General features: G+C 41.0%; 2 protein-coding genes across 4 annotated transcripts; one reads left to right on the top strand and one right to left on the bottom strand.

Moving 5' to 3' along the window:
• Positions 1 to 219: 219 nt before the first annotated feature.
• LOC139367113 (threonine synthase-like 1) lies at positions 220 to 6,141 on the bottom strand. 3 transcript variants are annotated; one of them, XM_071105164.1, is made up of 3 exons: positions 5,384 to 6,141; positions 1,994 to 3,439; positions 220 to 1,733 (listed from the first exon to the last, which is right to left on the bottom strand). In XM_071105164.1, exons 2-3 carry the CDS (start codon positions 3,413 to 3,415, stop codon positions 921 to 923), a joined length of 2,235 nt encoding a protein of 744 aa, XP_070961265.1. In that variant the 5' UTR covers positions 3,416 to 3,439; positions 5,384 to 6,141; the 3' UTR covers positions 220 to 920. The 3 variants fall into 3 exon arrangements, with proteins under 3 accessions (XP_070961265.1, XP_070961266.1, XP_070961268.1); XM_071105165.1 differs by having other exon boundaries at positions 5,798 to 6,132; XM_071105167.1 differs by having other exon boundaries at positions 6,017 to 6,131.
• LOC139366831 (phosphoribosyl transferase domain containing 1a) lies at positions 6,030 to 19,390 on the top strand. Its single transcript, XM_071104525.1, has 11 exons — positions 6,030 to 6,147; positions 6,332 to 6,385; positions 7,966 to 8,908; positions 9,148 to 9,254; positions 9,782 to 9,965; positions 12,245 to 12,310; positions 15,507 to 15,524; positions 17,221 to 17,303; positions 17,791 to 17,837; positions 18,175 to 18,251; positions 19,343 to 19,390. Exons 3-11 carry the CDS (start codon positions 8,858 to 8,860, stop codon positions 19,388 to 19,390), a joined length of 681 nt encoding a protein of 226 aa, XP_070960626.1. The 5' UTR covers positions 6,030 to 6,147; positions 6,332 to 6,385; positions 7,966 to 8,857.
• Positions 19,391 to 20,516: the final 1,126 nt, after the last annotated feature.

Consider the following 20,516-nt stretch of genomic DNA (forward strand, 5'->3'; position numbering starts at 1 on the left):
ACCTCAGCTATTCTCATCGCTTCTGTGGAAGTGGAGGATGAGGGTGGTTCTGGATACAATTACACTCATTCTCAGAGGGCAGTTTGGTTTGTGTACTAGAGAAATATATTTTCCCAGCAAAATTTGTATTTCTTATTTATGGATCACTCTGACTGATGTGTAACTGTTGTTCAGTGGATGAAGCTATACTCAAAAATCTTCATAATCAAAAGAGAATAATGACTTTACACAAACAAACATTTAATACCAACAGTCAGATGAATATCAACCCGAGTATGTCCTTCGTGTTGTTGAGGATTGTAATATGACAGTTACATAACATAGTATATACAAAAGGGAAATGAACATACATTTGTAATAAATAAATAAACAAGAGCAAATCAAATTGTATTTGTCGCATACACAGGTTTAGCAGATGCTATTGCGGGTGGTAGCGAAATGCTTGTAACCAACAGCACATCTGGGTTAAACCATACTACATGACAAACATGAACAAGCATATTTAGTTCGATATATAGTTCTTCCTTTGGCACAAGATAATGACTCCACAATTTAGTCTCATGTATTGGGCCGTTGGGGCTAGTTAGGAGCGTCTGAACCACGACTACATATTATGAAACCTGAGGGGACCTCTTGGCTGCAAAGGAGCCATGTGGTAAATATCACCATCTAGTGGGTACAAAAGATTTATGTTATGACATCTCCAGTTGCTGTAGAAACATCACCTAAATCCAAATTCTGTCAAATAAGGAGATATATTGCACAATTCAGACAAAAAAAAACAAAACACATGAATTCATATGATTTATAAATTAATGGGCTGACTTTCATTTCAACTGCCCTCCTCAACACACTGAATGAAAATAAAAATGTACCACCCTACCCCAGAGTCTTTACCTGTTTGTTTATCTGAAAGAGACCTAAAGAACTTTCAAGAAAGAGTCTTGAATCATGGATTCCACCTCCTCCACTAACACACTGAAATCTGCTTGACACACTGTATGTTCTCCTCTACTGTTTTCCTTCAGGCACCGAAGCATGTTTTGGTGCATCAGAGGTGTGGACGCTACAGAGGCCAGCTCCCTCAGCTGGTCCACAGGATCTGAGGGGTTGTAATGAGTGTTCGGGCACCGCAGCGCTTTGAGGACAGTGGGGGCAAACTTCCCGTGGTGCGCCGTGGAACAGATCACCACTGGACACCATGGGTCCTGTAGCCGGTCGGCAACCGCCTTAGCAACGGCGGTGTGTGTGTCCATCGCGTAACCAGTTTTGGTGTGAACATTTAGGATGGCAGCCAGACATTCCTCTTCAGAGCACCAGCCAGCCACCACCTCCTCTTGGATCTTTTGGAGCAATGACTCAGAGACTTTGAAGTACTGGTCTTTCTCTAAGCGCGTGAACAGATCTCTAACAAGACAGCCATCACCACCTGATGTGTGGTAGAGAAATCTCTCCAGGTTGGAGGATTTGAGGATGTCTATGGCTGGGGAAAGCGAGGCAATGAGGGGCTGGTTTCGGAGATCACACACCCCTGTCGTAATAAAGTCAGAAACGATTCGGTTTTGGTTGGAAGCGCAGATTATTTTTCTTATCGGGATTCCCATTTGCTTAGCGTACAGGGCTGCCATGGCATTGCCAAAGTTACCGGTAGGGATGCATACATCGATGGGCTCTCCGAACTTGATAACCCCATCTTTGAAAAGATCTAGATATGCTGAGGCGTGATAGACCACCTGGGGAGAAACACGAGGTAAGGAAGTAATGCTACTTTAGCTGTACAACAACATACCAAGACATTAAGTAGCCTAGACTGAATTAAATAAATAAAAACAATTGTTTAGAATAGCTATATGTATTTAAGGTTAATTTAGAATGTATTCACCCCTACCCCTGTATATAATTAAGATGGGGTTGTTAATCCCCTATAATACAAATAAAAAATAACATACATCAAGCACAAGTACTACTGTGTCATCTAACAGCAGGACCTCACCTGTGGTAGCAGCCTTCCCCAATTAATGGAGTTAGCAGTGCTGAGGACAGTGCCATACTCCACAGCCAAATGCCCCGTCAGACCTGAATCCCCAAACATGGTCTTAATGGCCCTCTGGCAGAAGTCAAAGTCGGATAGGACACCGACAGACCTGGCGGTGCCCTCTTTGTAGGCTGTCAACTGTCGCTTCTGGATCTCACTCACTCCTTCCTCTGGGAAGAACACCAGCACGCCGACCCTCTGCCGGTCCAGGTCATGAAGGTTGCCGAACCCACTCAGCACTGCACTGCCGGTGTCACCGGATGTTGCCACAAGGATGAGGTAGTTGCACATTTGTGGGAGACAATAGGCGAAGAGCTGAGGCATCAACTGCAAGGCCAGGTCTTTAAACGAAGCAGTGGGGCCGTGGAAGAGCTCCTGCACAAACTGGTTATGAACTAGGTGTTTCACAGGTGCAATGGCCTCGCTGGCAAAGTTAACCCCGTAAGCTCTGAACACCATTCTTCTGAGATCGGTACCAGGGATGTCCATGGGGTGTATGCACTTTTCAAGCATGGCTAAGGCTCGTTCAGGATAGGACATTTCTGCTAATCTTAGCCATTCTCGTACGTCGAGCTTCGGAAAGCCTTTTTGGGGCACGTACAGTCCACCATCGGGAGCTAACCCCTCTAAAACAACGTCACTGAAGTATTTTGAATCACTAGATGATCCGTTCTCCCTCCTGGTTGACACAAAGGTCTCCGATTTCGAGTTCTGGTATCTCTCCACAGCCTGAAGCACCTTCTCTGCAATCTCCTCAACAGTATCTCCAGTCCCACAGAGCACTCTAGTGTCAAGCCATTTCTCATAAAACTGCTTCCTGTAGTGTAGAATCTGCCTGATGGGTACCCCAGCCTCCTGGCCCACAATCCTGTTCACTTTCATCCTGGAGAGCCTCTGTATGATGTCATCGGTGGCTACATCCAGATACACTACCAGTCCAGTGCGTTTGAGGTGCTGCATAGCCCCAGAGTGGAGTGGGTTGGATCCTGTTAGGGAGATGACACTACCAGAGGTGGACAATTTGCACAGAGCCCGACCCTCTTCTTCCAGGAAACGTTCCCCTCCAACCTCGGCCAGCTTGTCAGCCACCGGCATCTTCCATGTCACCTCCAGGATATGGTCGTCCACGTCAATGACAGGCACTCCCAGTCTATGAGCAACAACACGCCCCACAGAGGTTTTTCCTGCTCCAGGCAGACCCATTAGCAGGATGTTTCGGTCCTCTATCTGGGGTACAGTAGAGAGCCACGATCTGGATATTGGGAAAGGGCTTGTGCTTGTCCGCCATCTCACAGCTTTCAGAGCAAGCTGCCGTGTGTTGTTCAACACTCCCATCGCTATAAACATTTTCACCCTTTGACGGTAGGCTACTGGAAGCATTTTGATGTGGTTGTTATGTCAAATCTGTAAGACAGATAAGATGAGACTGATTGTACTGGGTTAATGACATCAAATAATAACAGGCAATATGTTCAGTGATGTAAGTTCCTTGTCAGGAGCTGTTGAAATGTAAAATGTATGTAGCTATTGTACATGTTGATAACAGTTACTAAGTTTAGCTGTCACTAAGTCACTTGACCAGTGTGAATAATAATTTACACATGTTCTATTGCCCTTTTCATAACAAAGTGCTTCAAAAGCCAAAACACAAACAAGCAATACATCATCATAAGTAGCCTAGCTACTGTATAGTTAGGCTACTCATGATTAAGTATTGATTGACCCAACTATACATTAGCTAGGCTACTCATGATGATGCATTTGGTTGACCTAATTACTGTGTAGTTAGGTCAACCAACACATAATCATGCTGCTCCAGTTTCAACTGTTCTGCCTTATTATTATTCGACCATGCTGATCATTTATGAACATTTGAACATCTTGGCCATGTTCTGTTATAATCTCCACCCGGCACAGCCAGAAGAGGACTGGCCATCCCACATATGCTCTCTCTAATTCTCTCTTTCTTTCTCTCTCTCGGAGGACCTGAGCCCTAGGACCATGCCCCAGGAATACCTGACATGATGACTCCTTGCTGTCCCCAGTCCACCTGACTGTGCTGCTGCTCCAGTTTCAACTATTCTGCCTTATTATTATTCGACCATGCTGGTCATTTATGAACATTTGAACATCTTGGCCATGTTCTGTTATAATCTCCACCCGGCACAGCCAGAAGAGGACTGGCCACCCCACATAGCCTGGTTCCTCTCTAGGTTTCTTCCTAGGTTTTGGCCTTTCTAGGGAGTTTTTCCTAGCCACCGTGCTTCTTCACCTGCATTGCTTGCTGTTTGGGGTTTTAGGCTGGGTTTCTGTACAGCACTTTGAGATATCAGCTGATGTACGAAGGGCTATATAAAATAAATTTGATTGATTGATTGATTGAGTAGCCTAGCTACTGTATAGTTAGGTCAACCAATACAGGCCAAGTCTTTGAGTGCCAAAGGTGGAGAGGGACAGTTCATGGCTTGATCAGAGGAAGGTAGTCAGGGAGATGGTTGGTGAAGAATATGATTTTTTAAATTTTTTTTAAAGATGAATAGATCCTAGCTATCAAACTCTAGGCAGTATTCTGCCTTCTCCCTACAGTTCTCAGCTATAGTCCGTCACAGTGGACGCATCATAATACCCATAAAAACACAGAAATGGTTCCAATGGTTTTTCCGCCATTCATTTTACAAAGAAATTACAATGAATTGTGCGTTTGGTGTAGGCTTACCTTGTGACGTTTTGATAGCCGTGTAATTATTTCTCGGGCAAGGTGCGTTTTATCAATGTATTAGCCTCAATTTACTCAAAGAAATGTGCATGGCTAATTATTGATAAAAGTTACCTTGTCCTAGAGCGATTTGCTCGGTTATCAAAACGTAAAGCCAGGGCAAGCCTAGATGAAACAGACCTTATATGAAGTAGTTCTAAAATAACTGATGGAAAAATGTATGTCGGATAAACAATTGGAACCATCTCTGGGTGACTACTGTGGTAGTCAATTAGCTTTGTCCATAAGAATAATCCCAATGCTGGGTTAAAGCTGCAATATTGAACTTTTTGGGGGACACAACGAAACTAACATAGAAATAGATCTGTCAATTTTGGTTATGGAACAGATATTTCACAACAGTTTAGATGGTACAATGATACTCCACATTATACTAGCTTGTTGTCACAAACTGGAATTAGGAAAAACATTAGAATTTTAGCAACAACGAAATGGTTGAGCGATTTCTGCATAGTACATATTTAACGTTAAGAATCGTCAATAATCATCGCTTGTGACAAGGCTTTCGAAACAAAAAGCAGTTATCTTTCATCAGAGAAAAAGAATACTTCCAATGAAAAAGATACACTTACTGTAGCAATTTTGCACAGATCCATACAGCTATGGATGCCTGCCTCCATCCAACGAAACTACATTTCTACTACACTTCTGAGCATGCGATATAGCTAATTAGCACGTGGTGGCTCCTGTTTTCCGTAAACAAGCGCTGTAACATGGTGATATGGCCGTATGGGAACACAAACCACCCTATCAAGGGGTTTAATTTAGCCTTTTTTTATGATTATTTCTCGCTTATGAAAGATAAGGTCCTTATGCTTCCAATACCGTACCGCAAACGATGCGTGTTAATTCATCTTCAGATCGAGCGTCAGGTATCTTAACAAAACACCCCACTAAAGAAGCCGCCTTGGTCAAAAGACTTGTGTAATGTAATGGAACTGAGTCATGATCAAGGGCTAAATACACCCGATAGGGTCAATACTTACATTTCTGTCTTCTAAAATAATGTTCTGTTTAACACATATCTTTGGAAATAATTTCGTTTACCCATCTACTGTTTCTAGCTAGATAGGTTATTTACATAGCTACTGTACCTAGCTAGCTACAGCAACTTTTATATCATCAAGAGATTGCTTTCTGATATCATGCGTCACGCATGCATCAGTCGATAATGACTTTTAATATATTTTATACACTTGGCCTACCTGGATGATATATTTTTTTTTACAGTATCTTAGCTAGTAACGTTTAATTATTGGAGTAAAGCCAGAGCTGATGAAAGTAAACCAATGTCAGCCACGTTCAACTTAAGCTTCTCGTCAGCAACAACAAAAAGGTACTTCCGGGTCACGGAATTTCGGACATTTTCGAAATAAATGTCCCCCACGTAATAGTAGAAAAGTGTCAATTACCTGTATTATTAATTATACAGTATATTACATATGATTGTCTAAACATTAACAATGAATCATATTTAAGTGACATTTGCATTAAATGTATGTTTTAAAACATGTTCCTAGGTCAAAGAAATTAGGCTGGCCTTTTGCTCCACCCATTCCATTGGCGGCCACAATGTGAGTCACTCTATATGGAATACATATTGGTTTTGAACGAAAAATATTGTGGGTGCCACAGTAAGATTATTGTAGGGAATACTCAGTGGGGTCTGTAGAATGTATTATGGTGTCATTCAATTGCGCTCTGAATAATACGGAGTGTTGCTGGCCTTTTACCATTATTCATTGGCCACAACTCGAATCACTGTATATGGCATAGTTTTCGCATTGTCACACATTGGACGAGAAAAGTAAAGGGACAAACTGTATTTCTTAAGTACGGTGTTACATGTAAACAGGGAGAAGGAAAAACAGATACAACGCAGATTGCATTCAAATCTTAGATGGAGGATTTTACCTCTCACTTTATCAGGAAACGTAGAAACAAGATGAATATTCTTCCCACACTGTGAACTACTAATAGCTAACAAATTAACTGTATAACGTTAGCTAGCTATGTAAACTTATTTGCATTGCACAAAGCCCATGGGCATATCTACTGTATCTAACGTTAGCTAGCTTAATATTTTTCTTAAACCTATGTTTCTGTGTGGGGGATTGGGAATGTGTGGGGATACTTTGTTGTCACAACCTGGACAGTGAAAAAGACTGCACCACTGTGCACTGGGCGTCTGACAGATGTTTGCACTCATGTCCTGAAATGATCTAGCTACTGTACTATATCTTCTCTTTTATTATTCCATTGTCAAGTTATATCAATGTTTAGGGCACAAGTTAAGCATGCGAAAAGTATGAATAAGGTTCCAAACAAGACTGGCGCCAACAAAAGTAGAAGTGGCCTCCAGAGAAATAACTGCTCGAGCACTCCAAGGAACCCAAATTTACTGAAAGTAAGCAATAGGGCAAGATTACATCTCAATATCACTTGAGGTCATTTCCTAAATCTAATTCTGTGTTTATATTTTTACACCACTAGAGAAACTTTTTCGCATGTGTATGATACTTTCAAGAAAACACAAATAGCAGCCAAAGCAGACAATCAAATTATGGGTATTCACTCCAAAAAGGACTTTGTAAAGACATTTGCCTTTTTTATTTTTATTAAACCTTTATTTAACTAGACAAGTCAGTTAAGAACAAATTCATATTTTACAATGACGGCCTACCCTGGATGATGCTGGGCTAATTGTGCGCCACACACACAGACAATCACAAGGACAGGTGAAACAGATCAGGGTGTGACATCATGAGACAGGGCGCCATTATACAGCTCTCTGAGGGTGAGTGAAAAAAACATCACACAGGTAAACCACATAGGTCCTTAGAACCAAGCCAATAGAATCTGTCCTAGAATAGATCATAAAGATGCATTACATTAATATATGTGTTTTAGCTGATCAGTCATTTAGATAAGGTTAAATATTTGATCAATGTATCAAATGATGAATAGGCTTACAAATTCTGTTAAGCACCAGCATACATTCAAAGGGGTTTAAGAGCGACATTTCCCAGAAAGACATTCTCATTACACTGACATACATGGGTTTATTGATAATTAATTTTTCTTGAGCAAGAATGGAAAGCTCATCTCCCTTGCCTGTGTTATTGATGGGTCATTCTCTGTCCGGGGCTTGAAGAAGAACTGGGGGGAGCTGCACCATCAGTACCAGGGACTCTGTTGTCATGGACACCACCCCCAAGAAGTACTGCAAGGAGAGTCTGGAGATGAAGCAGCTGGAGAGGGACATTGACCTCATCAAGCGATACAAGACCATCTACATCCCCAACAACAACTAACACCTCTTAAGTCTCAATGGCAAATGCCAGAATTGTAAACAGATATTCAGTGAGGAAAAAAAACATATGCCCTGAGTGCTAGATATGAAATTGTCTGGCAAATTGTCATATCCCTCTCACTGTCTCTGTCTATGATTTCACATTGTTTTGGTAAACTAAATTAACTCTGCACTATATTTAAATATATTTTGGAAAATCTGCTTACAACAGTTTAGACATATTACTACATACTACGTCATGATGTAATCCTTGTAGGTCATTGTACAAGAGCCTTGAATGAGCCTATACTTATCTGGTCCTTTGCCACAGTTTCTTGAACCAAATTATTAACTTTTCCTTTTAAGCAAGCATCCGAGCCTACAGGAAAACTACTACATGAAATCCCATGCAGCTGATTATCCACCCCCGTGGATCTAATTGTGCCATTCGGTGGTTTATTCAGAAGGACTGGAAAACAACAACCACCTTCTTTTCAGTTACACTAATGACTTTAGCATGACCACAGCATGCTTGCCTTGTTGGCTAGTTTTGAGTTTCAGCCTAAAATTGCACAAATAATCTCTCTTTATAAAGTGGAAAAGTTGTCATAATACAGGGCGTGTTTACTTTGAGGAACACTCACTTTTCACCGTTATCTTGCTTGTGATTGTAGTAATTTGTTCGCTCCCCTTCAGTCCTTGTCTGCTGACTGATTTTTTTACTTCAACTGTCTTGTCATCGCGGAAAAACATCATGGCAGAATGCGTTCCATCCAGAGCCACGGGAATGGAAGGAGGAATTGTGGTAAATAGCTTCAGACTTTGTTTTGTAGTGGTCTATTGTAATATACCAATATGTATCCTATCGTGATTTGTTTTCTTGAGTAACTTGTTGGAGCTGATTTCAGTTGATCAAGCACTGTCTTCAGATCATGAACTTTTTAAATTGACCGGCTACTTACAGATATAGCCTATGGGAATATTTCATGAATAAATGTATCATAACTTTGCAAGTGTTTATTATCTTTGTTTATCATATCTTAGATTAAAGATGATTGGCCCGGATACAGTGTAGAGCTCTTCACTTATCCAGAGCATTACCGCGAAGATATAGAGAGTGTCTACATTCCACATGGGGTTATCATGGACAGGTAATATTTATTGTATAATCTGGAGGACATTCTTACAAACCTTTTCACCAACTTGCTGAGGTGATCAGAAACCAATCTACTATTCTATTTATGTTATTGTAGTTTACAATATGGAACATAGGTTACTACATTACTGTGCTTAAAGGATGATCTTCAATAGGAATAGCACCCCCGTTTCTAACCCACTTTATTGGTCTTCTCCTGGTGCACTCATTGGCCTGGGTTCACAGTTCAGGTTTTCTACCTCATGTGGAAAGGAATGCTGGTGCGTGCTACATTTTTACCAACCAGGGAGGCTTGGAGGACTTCAAGAAGTCATTGAGTTGAGAACTGTGTATTGAAAGTACACAATAAACGATACCATTGTGTGTGTGTGTGCATCATACACACTGCATGCCTTGGCAATTAGTGATAAAGCATCAACTCTGTGGTATCATGTGACCCCGAAATGTAATTACACACACACACACTGCTCTGTCTGTGTAATTGTGATTTCCTGGGAATGTTTAACATGATTTGTACTGTAGGACAGAGCGCCTGGCCCGACACATCATGGATGACATTGGGGATCATGACATGGTGGTGCTGTGTGTACTGAAGGGAGGGTACAAGTTCTGTTCCGACCTGGTGGAGTTCATTAAGGTACAATGCCGCAACTCCAACAAGCACCTGGAGACCAGAGTGGAGTTTATTAGGCTTAAGAGCTACCTGGTATGTAACCCCAACCTCACACAACAACAACAACAGTAGTCAATCATTGAGTATAAATAATGTACAATGAACAACAGTGCATCAAGTTCTTTAAGAGTCTTTTGAAAGGCTCTATCATCACATAATTTATCAATCGCTTGTGATGAAGTAAAGATAAACATAGTGAATATGAGGTTCTCTAGTTTAATGTAGTTGAGGAGCACCTTGGTTGATCCCTCAATATCCTATTCATTTGTCCTTTGAAATCTTCAGCATGTATTGTTTATGCAGCTGGGCTTCCCTTCACCAGAGCAACTGGGAGGCCTGTTCAGATGCTTAAAATCTCGAAATTGTCATCTTTTAGCGCTGACTTCCGACCAGAACAGTTAGGATAATACTTATTCAACATAAGAGAGGAAAATAGAAATCGAAACAACCTGTTGTTTCTGTTATTAATAATTGGTTTATGTTTGGAGATGGAAGAGTATATAGTCTGTCTGTCTGCGTATATAGTCTGTCTGTATGTATGTCACTTCCTTTTATTTACTGATTTCATTGGATTAGGCAAAAATACAATCAATTTGAGATACACTACATGACCAAAAGTATGTGGACACCTGCTTGGAGTTGGTCCCCCACTGTGCTGCTATAATAACCTACCCTCTTCTGGGAAGGCTTTCCACGAGATATTGGAACATTGCAGCAGGGACTTGCTTCCATTCAACAACAAGAACAGTAGTGAGGTCGGGCACTGATGTTGGGCGATTAGGACTGGCTCGCAGTCGCTGTTCCAATTCATCCCAACGGTGGTCGATGGGGTAGAGGTCAGGGCTCTGTGCAGGCCAGTCAAGTTTTTCCACACTGATCTTGACAAACAATTTCTGAATGGACCTCACTTTGTGCACGGGGGCATTGACATTGCGGAAACAGGAAAGGGCCTTCCCCAAACTGTTGCCACAAAGTTGGAAGCACAGAATGTTGTAGCGTTAAGATTTCCCTTCACTGGAACTAAGGGGCCTAGCCCGAACAATGAAAACAGCCCCAGACCATTACTTTACACTTGGCACTATGCATTAGAGCAGGTAGCGTTATCCTGGCATCCACCAAACCCATATTCATCCATCAAACTGCCAGATGGTGAAGCGTGATTCATCACTGCAGAGAATGCTTTTCCACTGCTCTAGAATCCAATGTTGGCGAGCTTTACACCACTCCAGCCGACGCTTGGCATTGCGCATGGTGATCTTAGGCATGTGTGCGGATGCTCGGCCATTGAAACCCATTTCATGAAGCTCCAGACGAACAGTTCTTGTGCTGACGTTGCTTCCAGAGGCAGTTTGGAACTCAGTAGTGAGTGTTGAAACCAAGTACAGATGATTTTTATGCGCTACATGCTTCAGCACTCGGCGGTCTCATTCCTTGAGTTTATGTGGCCTACCACTTTGCGGCTGAGCCGTTGTTGTCCTAGACGTTTCCACTTCACAATAACAGCACTTACAGTTGACCGGGACAGCTTGAGTAGGGCAGAAATTTGACGAACTGACTTGTTGGAAAGGTGGCATCCTATGACGGTGCCTTCAGTACGGGCCATTCTACTGCCAATTTTTCATCCATCGAGATTGCATGGCTGTGTGCTCGATTTTATATAACTGTCAGCAACGGGTGTGGCTGAAATAGCCAAATCCACAAATTTGAAGGGGTGTCCACATACTTTTGTATATATAGTGTACTTTAGGATTGTTCGATATGAGCGCTAGGAAATTAGTTTAAGGAAATTAAACGTGAAAGTCCCCTCATTGTTCGCTATACTCCTATGAAAGAACATGCATTTATTTCACATCGATTTAAGGCAGCCCCCCGCACATTTCTGATTGAGGGGTTGGGTTAAATGTGCAAGACCAATTTCAGTTGAATGCATTCAGTTGTGCAACTGACTAGATATCCCCTTTCCCTTTCACCTGGGATTTTATATTTTGGCTAACTCAGCATCTGAAATATCTGACTCCAGCATGATTGTAGAATTGAGCTGACCTGAATGGCAGTGTCTGTATTAGCTCCATTGTTACTACCCTTCATTCTCGCCTTTTCCCATTCCATCTAAAGCCTCACTGTCTAAATGATAGTGATTACGTAGACACTAGACAGTCACCGTCATGGAAAATTCACTGATCTGTGCAGCGTAGTCGTCCTGGGTGTCATGTTTGGGGACATCTCTGTGAGGTTATCTGTGTCTTGCTTCTGTCCAGGACAGAATGGTGACTGTTCACACACTCAAAAAAGTTTTTTTTCTTCTTCTCTAGAATGACCAATCAACAGAGGACCTGCACATAATAGGAAGTCAAGATCTATCTGTTCTACGAGGCAAGGTATGTACGTGCCTAAATAAATTGTAATAATTTTATATGAACATTTGTTCAAACCTGATTTCTTTCTGTAAATAATCTTTCCATTTTTATCCCTCTCTGGGAAATTAGATTCTATGCATTCAGATACACTTTTTTCTAAAGAATTTGAGCATTAAGAACGTTTTTTGATATAAGGTCATAACTAGCCACAAGGGGGAGCGCTCAGCTCTGCTGTTGAGCGTTGACAGGGCTCTTGGAAATGTGTGCTCATTTGGGTGGTGAAGGAAGAAAGAGAAAGACATGTACACACTTTAAAGACAAATTCAGATAAGGTATACGATCTATAAGCAGATATAAGAAGATTGAGCTGAAGGATGAACTACCCTGTTATATTTCACATAGGTGTGGCCCACTATGTCTAAGCAGTGGTCCCAGTGGTCCTAACAAGGCATAGTAGATACATCTAATGAAAATACTTTTTAATTTTTTTTAAATCTATGGCGTGAGGCAAGGGCTAGGTCTTTCCATAAGAGACAGACAGTTTAAGACATTCCTGTGTAGAACTGTGTCTACTGAACTACATTTATGGACTGGAGCACAGAAAGTGAACCCAGTGACTGGGTGTTATCCTGCGTTCATTCGGCGCGTCATACATTTTTGGGTCTTCCCCGACAACCATCCTCTTTGTGTGCCCTTCATAAGAGTCACTTTGTCAGTGTGGTGTAGCCATCACCAGGTTGAGAATGAATCACTAATCTAGTCCTGTGGACAGTACAGAAATGGTTGCACCAGGAATATCCTTTTTCTGAGGAAATACTTGACGATAAAAATAGGGTTTTGGTGGACCATCATCAACCCCACACTGTAACCTAACCCATATAAAATACAATGAAAGATTTAATGGAGTTTAAGTCAAGGGTGCTCAAGAGGATGGTATGTGACTGGTGTTGGAATTGACACCCCCATCTAGATAGAATGTAGTCTTACAGCACATAGTTACTGTCTCTATCTCAGTAGTAAGGCATATTTTAGGAGTCAGAAGAGGACAGCAGGCAATGTCATGAGGAGTTTAAATTTGTTATTTTTTTACATACAACTGAACAGGCAAAAACCTTACCTAAGATTTGTTTTTGCTTAGGGTTAGGAGGTCAACAAGAATACCTGTCTGTCTAACCCAGCAAATTTACACAAGTCAGGAACATTAATCTTCACTAAGGGTAACTAGATGGCTGACATTAATCTTCACTAAATGGCTGCCATCTCAGCGTCATGCCGTCACCCCATGGCACAGCTGAGTGGTGCCAGTCATTGGGGCATGTGCCAGTCATAAGGGGTGCCAGTTATTAGGCACAAGGACTCTGGCCAACCGTCAACTAGCATTATTGGCAATGGCATACCATTTACAGCACTTGCTTTTCCTAATCCCAAATGTCATCATGGAAAGTCGAGGAGTGTTATAGTTAAAATGCATAACACTGCTTCAAATATGTAAGTTGGATAGGTTCAAGAACAGATCTGTCAAATGACTTGATTTTGCAGGAATCTCTGCATGGGGTAGAGTTTCTATAGCCTACCTCCCTTCCCAGTCCATCATCAACAGCAGGGAGGCATGTACAGGATTTAATTTGAGATTTCAGCAATAGGACAGATAGCAGTATGAGGGCAAAAGCCTTTGGGAGTAGTGGAGGGGGTTAGAATGATGTAGCACATTGTCTGGTAGAATAATGCACCTATTACCCCCAAGTGTTTGTGTTTCGTATCTTTAACATTCTTGAGGGGAAATGTAATCCATATCGAATAAGGTCATATAAAAATCACTAATGTGGTTGTTTGAGGCTGTTTTGTGCACATCTTTTCCATGTGGCAAAGCAGGTTAGTTCTGCTCAAGGTTTCCATGTTCTCTCGCTCTCTACTAAACTAAACAAAAATATAAATGCAACATGTGAAGTGTTGGTCCCATGTTTCATGAGCTAAAATAAAAGACCCCAGAAATGTTCCATTCTCACAAAAAGCTTATTTCTCTCAAATGATGTGCACGAAGTTGTTTACATCCCTGTTAGTGAACATTTCTTCTTTGCCAAGATAATCCATCCACCTGACAAGTGTTGCATAACAAGAAGCTGATTAAACAGCATGATCATTACACAGGTGCACCTTGTGCTGGGGGAAAATAAAACAACACTCTAAAATGTGACGTTTTGTCACACAACACAATGCCACAGATGTCTCAAGTTTTGAGGGCGGGTGAAATTGGCTTGCTGACTGCAGGAATGTCCAGCAGAGCTGTTGCCAGATAGTTTAATGTTAATTTCTTTACCATAAGCTGCTTCCAATGTAGTTTTAGAGAATTTGGCACTACAACAATGAGCCTCACAACCGCATACCATGTGTATGGCTTCGTGTGGGCGAGCGGATTGCTGATGTCAACGTTGTGAACAGAGTGTCCCATGGTGGCGGTGGGTTTATGGTATGGGCAGGCATAAGCTACAGACAACGAACAGAATTGCATTGTATCGATAGCAAAAATACTGTGACGAGATCCTGAGGCCCATTATGAGGCCCATTTATTTTGTGACCAACAGATGCATATCTGTATTCCCAGTCGTAAAATCCATAGATTAGGGCCTAATGAATTCATTTCAGTTGACTGATTTCCTCATATGAACTGTAACTCAGTAAAATCATTGAAATTGTTGCTGTTGCGTTTTAGATTTTTGTTCAGCATAGTTACGTATCCTTACTCCCTGTTCATAGCGTTACATAACTCGGTTCAGGTGTAGCGTGTAGGCCCACAACATTGGCCTCCTGCCTGCATTCTCTCAGAGCACTCGCCTCAAACCATAGATACACTCCACCAGCCAGACAAAGAGCCTCATACACAGCCATGGGGGAAAAGGCTGTCATTTGAACCCCTGCACCAGAGAAAGTGTCCAACTGTAATTATCTTTACTGTCTAAGACATTTGGAAGTGCCTTTGGCTCAATGTTAGGAACAACCATATATTATGAGGGAGTATAATGACATGTCTGTGTGTCTCTAAGGGACTAAAATTAGATCCAAGATTGTCACTATAGCTACAGTCTAAGAAGTGAGAAGTCAAACTCCCAAGTATTTGCCCCTATGTTTGAATGGAAGTTGTTGTGATGCTGCAGTTCAGAGATATTAAAAATGGGTTTCTCTCTTCTTCTTCTTTTTTTTTTATTTACATGGCACAAAGAATGTCTTGATTGTAGAGGTAAGTGACTGCATCATCTCACGGTACAGTATTGCAAATGCCTTGAATTTGCCTTGATGCCTTGAATAAAGTCATAGACTGTTCACTCTGCTACTGCAAGGCAAGCAGTACCGACGCACCAAGTCTGGAACCAACAGGACCTTGAACAGCTTCCACTCACAAGCTATAAGACTGCTAAACAGTTAGTTCACCAAATAGCTACCCAGACTATCTGCATTGACCCTTTTATGCAATAACTTTTTTTGACTCATCACATCCGCTGCTGCTATTGTTTACTACCTGTCACTTTATTCCTAGTTCTATGTACATGCAGTGTCTACCTCAATTACCTCGTACCCCTGCACTTCGACTCGGCATTGGTACCAATTGTACATAGCCAAGTTATCGTTACTCATTGTGTATCTATTAGTACGTGTTTGACTTTTTAAATGATTTCCCTCTGCATTGTTGGGAAGGGCCCTTAAGTAAGCATTTCACAGTTAGTCCACTCCTGTTGTTTACAAAGTACAGTTCCATGAGAAAGTATTTGCCCACTTACTGATTTTCCTTATTTTTACATGATTTTGATACTGAATGTTATCAGATCTTCAACCAAAACCTAATATTAGCTAAAGGGAACATGAGTTTACAAAAAAATATATACCTATTTTATTAATTAACAAAGTTATGCAACATCCAATTCCACTATGTGAAAAAGGAATTGCTCCTTTACACTCAATATCTGGTTGTGCCACCTTTAGCTGCAATGACTGCATCCAAATGCTTCCTGTAGTTGTTGATCAGTCTCTCACATCGCTGTGGAGGAATTTTGGCCAACTCTTGCATGCAGAACTGCTTTAACTCAGCGACATTTGTGGGTTTTCAAGCATGAACTGCTTGTTTCAAGTCCTTCCACAACATCTCAATTGGGATTAGGTCTGAACTTTGCCTAGGCCATTGCAAAATGTAAAATTGGTTGCTTTTTATCCATTTTCATGTAGAGTTGATTGTGTGTTTTCGATCATTGTCTTGCTGTATTACCCAGCTGCTTATAAATAAATATGAAATTTAAATATGAAAATATTGCATTTCTTCACTTATTCTCATTCGCTATTTTGATAATCAGGTCTTAAATTATGCAATAACAGCCAAATGGCAAGGGATTGATAAATTGCATAGATTACATCATAACATATAACATGCCTATCATTGCATACAGGCAATAATTGCTTTAAATTAATAGTTTTCCTCCTACCCTCCAACCTCCTGGTGCACATAGGCCAGACCTCTTTTTTGTATTTTTCCCCCCTTTGAGATGTTTCAGATGTGAAAGTTTCCAGACTGATGTCATCCATGCATAAACACTAGGCCTTCACCACATGATGGCTGTTTAGCCCCACTCTAGAGGAATAACAGCATCTAAGATTCAATCAATATTCTAGATGGGCTGTGTGACACACACACACACAATTGCATGAATCTTGTCACATTGCATTCTGTACTTCTATATTAATTAGAGTAGTTCTCAGATCTCAAGGAACAATTTCAAAGAAAAGCAAAACATTGTCATTGATATCTGTAGAAAATATATATGGATTAATTTACGGTATAGCATACGGCATGTTATTGGTTGATTTGCTATTGGGATCCATTCTCTTCTGAGAGCTGTCCACATTTATGGCCCTCCCTTTATCCCCCTTCTTTCCCCTGCCTCTAGGCTATAGTCGACACAGGAAAGACAATGAAGGCGCTTCTGAAGCATGTGGAGGCCTTTGAACCCAAGATGGTAAAGGTCGCCGGGTGAGTCAGTCTGTCAGAGCTCTCCATGTCCACGGAGGGGGGGCTGTCACAGGAACAAGATGTCACTCTTCCGTAGTTACTAAAGATATGCATGCCTCCAGTCACCATACTTCAACTTGAATTTGTCTTCTGTTTTATGTCAAGTTTGCAATTGTGTTTCATTGCTTGAATACTGTTAGTATTGCATTTGTTTTCATAAATCAATCCATATGTATTGCACAATATTGTTTTGATTTAGAATGGTATAGGTACTGTACTGTTTGCCCTTAGTTTCCCCCTTTGAAGCTTCCGTAATCAGTGTTGTTCCTGTCTGAAGGATAAGAATAGCTTCCCTATTGCCATCTTCACTATAATCTAGTCATGAACTGCTTATGTAGTTTCACTGTACATTTTTTTCCATCCGAGTTCAAATCGCTTCTGCATGATTCATTGCAAATTATTGTGGATATTAGCTTCGTTAATGGTTGTACTGTCATGTCTGTTTCAGTCTGCTGGTGAAAAGGGTCTCTAATGTGGTTGGAAGCCTTCCAGACTGTAAGTGCGTCTCTGTTTAATGCCATCCGGGAGGTCACTCATCCTTCATTCAGCCGTCAGAACAAGATTTATACTGTACATGTCATGTTACTCATATCTCAGTCTAAAGCCCAGGTGGTTTTGAACGAGGTAGCATTTTAAAAGTTCTATGTTCATTGTTTAATTCATTTCAAGGTTCTTTGTTTGAGGTTGGTGTTTGATCATGAGACTTTTCAAGAAGATTCTCTGTTATACAGACCTGATATAACCCCGGGCACTGACTCAAGTTTGAATTGATGGTTTATTCAGGCCATCTCTACATATATCTAATTTTCTGTGTCTGTATTTATCTCAACAGATGTGGGGTTTGAAATTCCCAACCGTTTTGTCGTGGGCTATGCTTTGGACTACAACGAATATTTCCGTGACTTGAATGTAAGGTTCTACTTTTATTTCTGAACGACACATGACCTTTTAGTTTAAAGTGCTGTTTGAAAGGGATGAAAGAGCCGGGAGCTGAGAGTAAACATAGTCAAAGAGACACTTCTCTCCCTGAAATCTAAACTCACCCAGGTATCCTCTGTGTGTATGTGTGTGTGTGTGTGTCTTTCTCTGTGTGTGTGCGAGCGCGGGTGCGGGTGCTTGTTGGGGCGCATGGGCCTTCGAGAGTTTGTGTGTTCGGGGTTGTGCATGTGTGCACTGTATGTTTTGGAATACCTGTATGTTTTCCTGACCTCTTGCGCTGTGCCCCATGCCAACACTCCCATGTTAAATTGAGTTACAGCGTTCTTATTTTAAATGTACTGCCCTTACTTTAAATGTACTACTCAGATTTGTCTGAAACACAGCACCCCAGACACACAACCACCCCTTTGGTGTGTGTGTGTGTGTGTGTGTGTGTGTGTGTGTGTGTGTGTGTGTGTGTGTGTGTGTGTGTGTGTGTGTGTGTGTGTGTGTGTGTGTGTGTGTGTGTGTGTGTGTGTGGTATTCATCACAGAAATTGGGCGGAAGGTGAAGAAAGGGATGTTAGGGTTAGGATCTGCTTATCTGGCAGAGTGAGTCATCTTAATTCCCCACTTAACGACTATTAGTATTACCAGTTAGCACATGCTACATATCAGTACAGTCATATGATTGTTATCAAGGAAGTGTTCATTTATCAGTTTGAGATTGACCTTGGATGACCTTTGAACTTTTAATCTTTAAATGATGTAAAGTTCAGTGCACTAGCATAATGGAGAGGCGAGATGATTCCTGTCATATGGGGAAAGTCTGACCTTGCTTTCCCAAATTCACATCCCTCCACAATCTCTAATCAGCTCAAAACATTTATCTTCTGAGGGCTCGTCATCACCGTGGTATTTCAACCCTCCAGCAGATAAAACACAACAGATTACTAATTTATGTTCTGTAAACATGGGGGATTAAAACATATTTCAGTGACGGTCTATAAACGATCAAAGTGTTGCTCGCTTGATTTAACATCTGACTGAGGGGAACAACCCTCTTTCTCTTCCTCCCTCCAGCATATCTGTGTCATAAGTGAGATTGGAAAGGTGAAGTACAAGATTTGAAGAGAAGTCAACACATACATGGGTTGTTCAGAGTTGCAGTTTTCAACTTGTGGCTGCAAGTGCCTTGCCTTCTCATATCTTCGTTCGTGCTCTGTTGAGGATTATCGTTAGTTTATTAATTTCATAAGAAGAAACACACCTTGCATGTGCTTTATGCAACAAACAAAAAAACAAGATCTGTGTTATTCATGTTACATACAACCTTGATTGCCACATTTTAAGACAGACACACTGAATGTTTTTTTAAGTGTTTTTTTTAACATATGCTATTGTTTTTGTAAACATCATATTACATTGTTGAGTGAATAGGCTTTTACATAATATGCATTTATATGTATTTGTAAAATACTAATTTTGTCCCCAATTATCTAATATGTGCCAAGCACAAAGAAATAAACTATGCAATTTTGAATAACAAATTATTGGTGCCTGCGTCCGTGAAGAGAAAGTGTCAGGGTTATCAGTGGCCGAGTGCTTTTGATTGAAAAAGAATGGGTTTAAAGAAGGAGTTGAATGTTGACTTAAAAAGGGAGCACCTGAAATGTATGTTATGTCTTTTCTACCCAGCTGTTGATGCAAAACAACACTGCCTGTTTAGCTTCAGTGTCATTTGAGCTAACTCAGTTTATTATCTGGCATAAGTTCACTTTCTCTCGCTTTGTCTTTCTGTCTTTTATCTTAGTAAATCATTATATGTTATGATCAAATTTGGAATCAAACATGAAACCTTCCTGGAAAGTCACAAAACATGGTTTGCATTAGCTCGAAGTTAGCTCAACTATGCAAGGAGGCAACGACTATCCAAAAATGTATGCTGCTATACAGTATATTCAATGAAACAGGAAAATAATGATCCATTGGGAAGATTTTAGTGCAAACCAGACCTCCTGGTTTTCTCTCTAATGTGTGGGTGGGTGTTTGTGTGTGTTGTGTAGAGGGGTACATGATGGGTCAAGTAATAGGAACAAAGTGTTTCTGCCCAGAGAGCATAGAGAGTGAAAAGAACATCACAAAGGAACTGTATGTCCGGATAAGTACTCACCAAGCACTTCCATCTAACGAATAGCGATGCAGTGGACCTATTTATTTTCCACAATGATTTTACTTTAACTTCCAGCAAACGTAG

Source organism: Oncorhynchus clarkii, chromosome 15 (genome assembly GCF_045791955.1).
Source record: "Oncorhynchus clarkii lewisi isolate Uvic-CL-2024 chromosome 15, UVic_Ocla_1.0, whole genome shotgun sequence".
Classification (NCBI taxonomy): Eukaryota; Metazoa; Chordata; class Actinopteri; order Salmoniformes; family Salmonidae; genus Oncorhynchus; species Oncorhynchus clarkii.